Source organism: Thermobia domestica, chromosome 11, assembly GCF_964235325.1.
Source record: "Thermobia domestica chromosome 11, izTheDome1.hap1.1, whole genome shotgun sequence".
NCBI classification, from domain to species: Eukaryota; Metazoa; Arthropoda; class Insecta; order Zygentoma; family Lepismatidae; genus Thermobia; species Thermobia domestica.
Window position 1 is genome coordinate 204,132,188 of NC_137464.1, and position 8,629 is coordinate 204,140,816.

An 8,629-nucleotide genomic window follows, 5' to 3' on the forward strand; every position below is an offset into this window, starting at 1 on the left:
TTAAATATATTATTATATAAATATTTATTATTTTTCTATTACATATACAACATATGTACAAACTTTGTCATCTATGTACAGCTGTCTTCTTAATTCCGGATATTTACACCAGGATAAAATCCTGTTACTTCCTGAATTGCGTTGTTTTCATCCTGAGGCAACATAGCTTGATAGGAAGAGAATTCCATGGTAAAAGATGCTGATCCAGACGTTATGGTGCGCAAAGTTGTCGAGTAGCCCAAGAGCTGCGATAAGTGGACCAAAGCTTCTACTACTCTTTGTGTTCCTCTGGCACCTATTTCCCCTATGGATGCTCTGCGGCGTGATAAATCCGCAAGAATCACCTGGGACTATTCAAAAAGAATGAAAACTATCTAATGGTTTTTGCAAGGGTACTACTTACATATTCCTTCCCGTATTAAATAATGTGACATTTTTATCTATATTAAACATAGTCATCCATGTTCTAGCAACATTATTTATAAATCACGACTATCGTCCTATTAGATGTTAACAAAATCAGAAGGCAATATAATATGCAAAAAAATCTTAGCAATCACAATGCATAAAACAGGTACAGATTGTATGATAGCGAATTATGATCTGCAATTAATATAAAATTGAAACAAATATTTAAGACTAATGTCATGAACTTCAACTAAGCATAATCGAATCTCTTTTGGAGCAAACAAATAAATGAAGATAAACAATGCGCTTTAGAATTATCATAATGACATACAAATTAACAACAAAAAAAATATTTAAGACAATAGATATACTACATAAATATTTCATGATGAATCAATCATAGATGAGCTATTAAAGAAACAAGTAAATTATTTATAATTGTTACCCAACGTATAATTGTTACCTAACGTATAATTGTTACCCAACGTCACGTAACATGCTCCTCCTGGCCTGCTGCGTAATAGAAAATGGAATAGGTTTCTTTGCCTTTGGTAGCGTTTCAGGATCTAGTCTTCCGAATAAGATAATCAGCTGACAGTGTGTAAGTTCAATAATCAACTTCTGATGAAGCCCAGCTCTAGGTGGATCTACAATAACAAGTATCTTCTTTTCAGCTACATTTTCCACTACGGTGGGCAAAATATCTTCAGCCTGTCCAACAAAATATTCGCTGTTTGTGATGTTCTTTACAGCATTGGCTTTTGCATCTTCAATTGCATGGTTCGACATTTCTATGCCAAGAATTTGAGCACATTTCTTAGCAAGAGTAAGTCCAATCTCTCTAGTGGTACAACACATATCTATCAAGGAAGTTTCTTCATCAACCTCAACCATTTCCGCGATGGAAGTATAAAGCTGCTCGGCTCCCGAAGTATTCACTTGAAAATAAGAATCTGGAGATACTCGGAAATTCATGTCACATATAGTTTCTTCCACGTATTCTTTTCCGAACAATAGCTGCAGTGGTGAGGATTTCTCATCTTCTTCCATTTCAGTGAAGATCTGGAAATAGAACGATGTTATATTCAAGCTGTTTCCTTCTCTGTTTTGGAAGTAATCTTTCAAATCATCCTTAATCTTCCCTATTTCCTCCTCATTCAGGGTTTGTGGATGCATAACTGCCAACAGTATCAAATCGCCGGTGTTCGATATTCGGACAGTCAATTGTCTCCAGTAACCTTCATGAGTCTCTGGAACAAATGGCTTATCTGACTCTCGTATGTATTGTTGGAAGACCTTTACTGCCTCTTTCATTCTGTCAGGCAAATGTCTCAAAAAGTCTGCCGGTCCAATCCTCATTGAACCTTCTTTGAAGTGAGCCAGTCGAAAACCCACTGTTCGCTTTTGCATCTCAGGGTTTATGCCCACTTTAAATTCACACTTGTTACGGTAACCATCAACAACAGCTGGTGGTTTAATTTCAACAAGTTCACAAGCAAGTCCTTCATTCTTCTCTTTTCTTTCTTCTGCCCAACCTGCCAAATCCAAATTCCTTCTCGGCAGCAAATCCATCGGTCGCGTGAGCGAAGATTTTATTTCTTCAGTCTGTTTCTTCAACTGTTCTTCATAAGGAACATCCCACAAAGGTATTGTAGCCTGTTTTATTCTATCTTCTACAGGTAACACAACTTTCGTCTTTTTAAAATCCTTATCATCAGTCTCTTCCAATTTTTGCTTACGTTGGTCAGTTAATTCAACTTTTGCATTGAACTGTTCATTCCTTAAGTCCAACTCAGAACCAATTTGCTGAGTCATTTGTGGAGTGATTTCTTGGGACATCAGCTGTATTTGCTGTCTTATATTTAATTTCATTTCATCGAATTTCGTTGTAATTTGTTGACTCGTATTGAGTTTAATTTCTTCGAATGTCGTTGTAAGTTCTTGCTGAAATTGCATAAACATATCCAAGATTTGTTTAGCATCTAACATTTGCGATACGGCTTCTTCTGTATTACCCGTCGTTAACCTACCATCATTATATACATTGGCCATATTGGTCTTGCGCTCAATTTTTCTTCCGCTACGCAAATAAGTATAATTTAAGTTTATAAGTCCGAACCCTGTCTTTACTAATCTTCAAGACCTTCACAGGGTCCCGGGATTCGTTGCACCATATGTAACGAGAATATCTATATCTCTATTTTTATTATTATTAAATAAATAATAATGAGCAACAAGACCTTTTATATGATATTAAATTCTTACGCTTCTTTTTATTTCTAAAAGATGACTGCTGTAAACCCATACATCACACACATTTTTCAAATATATTTCTTTTTGACATCCACTATTCTTTACATAACAACCATATCAACCAAATCTATCGACAAAACCTTTTCTTTTTCAAAATGCATATTTCTGCTCAATTATTGCGCCTCTGATCATTACATAAAACAGGTACAGATTGATAACATTATTTTACATCGTTATAATTATATCACCAGACTCTTTGAAACTCGGCATCCCTTACTCCAGATTATAATATATATTTTTTTCTACGTAATTTAGCAGTTCATTCTGCAGTTCACTGTCATTGCTATCCCGATCGTCGCTTCTTTTCACATTATATCACTATACTCTATCACTATTAGACCCCACTTTAATCATCATCACAGGTTATGCCATTCATTAACATCTTGATCTCACTCACTCACCTTTTCCAGCACAATGATTAACTTTGTTTACTAATCTGAGATCCATTCATTTTCATCAATGGTTAGAGTAGACACTAGGTTGAAGATAAGCTCATTAAGACGATACAGTTACTTACTTAATGACTCAAAATTTTCTTACGAAATCATATACAAAAATCATATACCTATCATATACAGTAGGTAAGAAACTACTGTATTCCTTCAGAATAAGAAATATCAAGCGTTACAGATTATATTCATCTTGCTTGTATCATAGTAAGTGGTTTGGTTACTTTTATACTTCAGTATTAGTTTCACTTTAATAGGTAGCATAGTAGCGTGATTAGAATCATTTTGCAAGTATCATAATAAAGATCTTGATTAATGTATACTTCAGTATCAATTTCAACTTAACGGGTAGGGTGATTATAGTCATTTTGCTGGTACCATAGTAAGTGGCTTGATTACTTTATACTTCAGTATTAGTTTCACTTTAAATAGGTAGCATGGTAGCATGATTACAGTCATCTTGCAAGTATCATAATAAAAAGCTCGTTTAATGAAAACTTCACTATCAGTTTCACTTTACAGTTAACGTGATTATCGTGTATCATACACCTTTAGTGTTACAATTTTGTTTTCATGTTATCAATTTTCTCATATAGTACTTATTATTTACTGATCTATATCATTTTCGTCAGCTCAATAAAAACTGTTGATTATTATATGTTTCATCCCTTGACAAGTAATTAGTTAAACGCTAATGATATTGTGGAGTATCCAGCACTGTGTGATGGTTTGATAAATATCGTATTTTCTTTTGTTTCTAACGTACCGAATAGTTCGATTTAAGTTAAATTGTGTCATTTTCAGTGCCGTATCTAGAGATTGTTGTGCCCGGGACGAAGTAGAATTCCGTGTCCCCTACACTCATTTTACCAAGCTTATTATTATTATTATTATTATTATTATTATTATTATTATTATTATTATTATTATTATTATTATTATTATTATTATTATTATTATTATTATTATTATTATTTGCATAATAAGAAAAGCAGCTTTTGTTGTTATGTTACACAGAATTTTTATCAAGCTGCTAGGAAATACCATTGCAACAGTCAACAGCCATCATTATGTATTCTTTCACAAATAAAAGCTGTTTTTAAGGAGCATATTTTGGGCTTTTTCCCTAATTTGACAAAACTACCTTGGTTGATATCCAGATCAACTTGGAGAACAGTTATGGAAATTTACAACTTTTATATACCATAACAAATGAAATTTCAATTTATTGGAAAATATATCCTTCTTAAGATGTCCTTCGGAAGCATTTCATATGGTAGTGGTAGTGGTCAGTTCCAAAAAGATTTGATTCATTGGCTTAAGTATTAATTCCTTAAGAACTTATTCTACAACTGCTTCAAGTTCGAAAACGTTATGTTGCTTTTAGCATCGGGATTATGTTTCACTGAGACCTATTGTTTAAGGTCGGATCCGAACAACCATAATCGTTTCAAATTTCAAAGATCAACCATCGGAAATCAAACCTGGAACCATATATACCAGAACGTCACGCGCTAGGCACTATACCTGCGAGGGATTTAAATGAAATGAGATGGAATTTTCGTTTATAGCCTAATGATCATAACCTCTAAGGTAAAGGAGATTGATCCTTAATTACAAGAATGATTACGTATCAATTGGTAGAATGAAAATGTAGGGTATAAGAGAAACTCGAGAATGCCCCCGGATAGAAAAATGTCTACCCCAAATTTTCTTTGCCTGGGATCGAGCCAGTAGCCCACTGAACCAGAGATGAGCTCTCCCACTGAACCACTGTATCCTTTGTAGGGGAGGGTTTAAAGTAATCATTTCATAGAGATGTTCCATTACTACATAAATATGAGCATATTAGTGTATTCTAGCATATATTGCGCTAATTTAGTAATTTGTAGCGTCATATTAAGAGCTTCGCTAACTGGAGACGCTAACTTTTGTATTTAGAAACACTTTACTGAAGTTATTAACGATTTATATCGGAAAAGACGAGACACGACTATATCGTAGAGTGGTCCAAATAGGTTAGGACAAATCAAGGTAAGATGTAATAATAAGTCATAATTTTCTAGGCATTAAATTATCAGTAATTAAGTTTTTTAGAAAATATGCCTCGAAGAGTACTAAAAGATCTGGCTCTTATACATTAATGGACATATTGAGTAAGTTTTCGTTGTCTAATATTTTGCAAGATCTTTTTATTCCTTCATACAATTTTAAACTTGAATTAAGCAATACATGGATTGAACTTAGATAAATAACTTATATGTTTATCTTTGAAAAGCAAGTACATGTTTCATCGATATAGAGGAGCAGGCAGGCCTACATCGTGTACCTCATATTATCAGATAATACTTCACCGGCAGAATAGCAGACAAAAACATACTACGCTGTCAAGGAAAGAAAAGCGAAGGCAATCAACAAAGAGTTCACCGTAGAATTTGATTGAATAACAGAACATGTACCTACGAGATATTTTGGCATCGTCACTACTTGTTCTTGTGATTTTTTTTAAAAAAATGAAAATTTTTCAATAATATTTTATTAACCATTCTCTGATTGTCTACTATTAAAAATATATTCCCTTATATTCATATTGAATTGCAGATTTTATTAGGCATTGATAAAGTAAACATACACGCAATTAAAAAATTCAGTCTAAGTTTATTTTAGGCTAAAATTGAGTTGTATCCAAAGTAGTGATACCAAAATAAATTTTAATACACTTTGTTTCGCAATGTCGGAAATGCACATGTAGTCAGTCTACTTTTTTTATTTATATAACAGAAGCATATTTCAAAATTTGCTGCTTTGCTTCAGAAACTTCTAGTATTAGAAGGAAGTGAATAATTAGTGGTTATTTGTTAGTGTCCTTTTTCAGTACCAAGACTTCGCGAGATGTGGATCTATAGTTTAAATTGGAATCCGAACCCCTTTTACGTGTTTAAAGTTTCAATGTTCTCCCACTGGGAATCGAATCATGACCATATACACTAATGATGCATACGCCAACTACTAGCCAGCTAGGAGGATTATGAATTAATCTCTTTTTGTAGTAGCTTTTTCTTTTAAAAAAAATCCCCGCTTGTAGTCAGATACTTAAAATTGTTACATTTGGAATTTTGTTCTTAAGTATAAATAAATATTTTGAAAGATTTTCAACGACAAAACTAAATTGTCATCGTTGTAATTTCTTATATATACCTTAACTCGAGTTCGCAATTTTATACAATGTCATACAATAACATATGGAACATCAAGTAAGTCTAAAGAAATATGCCCACGTCTCACAACTTCTAAGAGAGCTGTCAGAAACTTCTCTAGATGCAACATGAGATTGAAAGCGAAGGGAGAATTATGGTAGAATAGTATGTCATATAAATAAAATATGAACAATAAACGATATAACTCTTTGGTAGCAAATACACAACTGAGTGTAGGAAAAGCTTTGTAATTAATTCGGGTGTTTACTGAAATATAAAGACCAGTAACGACATAATGAAAAATGAAACTCAGCTCGGTAAAACAGCACTGAACGGGCCTGGTGAACGTGAAACACTATTTTCCAACAACTGGTGCTTACTGTGTGTCCTTGTCACAGTGCTAACCAAAACAAAGAAGCGGTAGTCAGAGATATAGGATGAATACGGCTGGTAACGAAAAGTGTCATGCTTCAACTCGAGGAGAGCTAATAGCGTCCTTTGCCCAACATAGGGGCGATCATTGTATGGTAATATCACCTGCGGCTTTAGTCAGCTGTTCTTAGTATTAGCCAAGTTCCATACACTGTTGTGACCATTTCTAATTGTAATAAGGAAAAAAATCTGAAATGACAACCAGAGGCAGGAAACTTTCTCGGTTTTCCCGTACATTTGGAGAACGCGCAAATCCACACTGTGATTATTGTTGGCAACTTTCAACTCAGTGGTACTCATGAATCCAAAGTTTTCACTTTGTCGCTTACATGGATTCGCCGAACGAAAATGGTAATCTGTATACTAACTCATCTGCAATGACAGAAATTTTCCTGAGAATGTGTTTTTTTCGGTATTTCTGAGTAGCTCATCCGACCATGATGCTGATGGGTTCTCAAGGGACTGATTTTGCAATGCTGTCACCGGAACGAAATTTAACACAGCGACAGAGAACTTGTTCTTGCATACTCTAAATCTGACCTGAGTGCACTGGTAAATTTTTCTACACCATTCGTTGTACATTAGACACTATCCTAGTTTGAATTTGCAAAAGAAAATTAAAAAAGTCCGATATAATTTTAGTTCTCCACTTTCGAGAACTCTCATATGGCCCTGTTTATTAACGCATTGCCCTCCGATTATCTAGTATTCAGCCTGTTTGTTGGACGTATACAAAGCTTGTGACGTCATAGTTCATATATATGCGTGGTCATAGTTCATTCTTGTGTTGTGTAGCCGAGGTAAAATACCTATAGACTTCAAAATGGACAATTCATTCATACCAACATAATAATATCGCATCTGCAAATCAACTGTCGACACTCGACTATAAACTTTTTTCTTCACTAGCCTCCTTCACCATGTAAATGTTTCTACAATTAAGGAAGTGCATTTACCATATATTTAATGAATGTGACAAAGACATTGTATTACTTACGAAAACACCAAATGTTAGATAAACTTTTCTGGAATTGAGGAAGTGGTCACGGAAGTGGAAGAATAAATTGCCACATAAGTTATAATATCAACAGTAACTGAAGATTGAAAGAAAACCTGAAGCTTATAACAACCAACACTGACGTGTATCTCAACACGGACACAGATTCGTTGAAGAGAACAAAAGGGCTATTCGTGAATGGGATGTAGCTAATTTTAAATCTTCAGATTGATAATTTAGAAAAATAACTAAAAATGAATTTTTGGAATTTTGCTTTTTACGTATTGGTTAATTTATATCGGACTTCCGAAGATAAATATCAAATAAATATCTTGACCGTGTCTATAGCGACAATTCGCAGTCACGATCCCTCTTCTCTTCGGTTTTATTAGAAACAGGAAAAGTAAAGAAGTCAAGAAGAAAGTAGAAGGAAAGAAGAAAAAGAAGAAGAAAGGAAGAAAGAACTAGAGATGAAGAATTACTGGATAATGACTGGAATATGGTAAAGTTTATTTGTTTCACTTGCTACATACTACAATAAAAGATAATATCTTGATGCAATGTGTAAAATGGATTTTAATATATTAGTGCCTTTGTTTATATAAATATGCGAAATGTATAAGTTATAACTGTAATAAATTTACTATGTTATTCGCTCCTATCCATTTCGTCACCTTTGCGAACAGCGATGAACTCGGCTTAGTAAGGTTACGTGAAAAAAAATTACAAAGTTGCAGAGTACTATCGCAAATGCAAAGGTGGACTCGTATATTTAAACTGTGCCAATTAGGAAAGCAACTATTTATTTCATAATTATTGGAAACTATCTGGAA

At 33.9% G+C, this 8,629-nt stretch overlaps 1 protein-coding gene across 1 annotated transcript; it reads right to left on the bottom strand.

The window, feature by feature from the left end:
- Nucleotides 1–885: 885 nt before the first annotated feature.
- Nucleotides 886–2,460, bottom strand: LOC145665428 (tRNA (uracil-5-)-methyltransferase homolog B-like). Its single transcript, XM_081732735.1, has one exon. The coding sequence runs from the start codon at nucleotides 2,458–2,460 to the stop codon at nucleotides 886–888; it is 1,575 nt and encodes a 524-aa protein (XP_081588861.1).
- Nucleotides 2,461–8,629: the final 6,169 nt, after the last annotated feature.

Excerpts from the sequence above, each read along its gene's own strand:
- LOC145665428 (XM_081732735.1), bottom strand. The coding sequence starts at position 2,460 with ATGGCCAATGTATATAATGATGGTAGGTTAACGACGGGTAATACAGAA.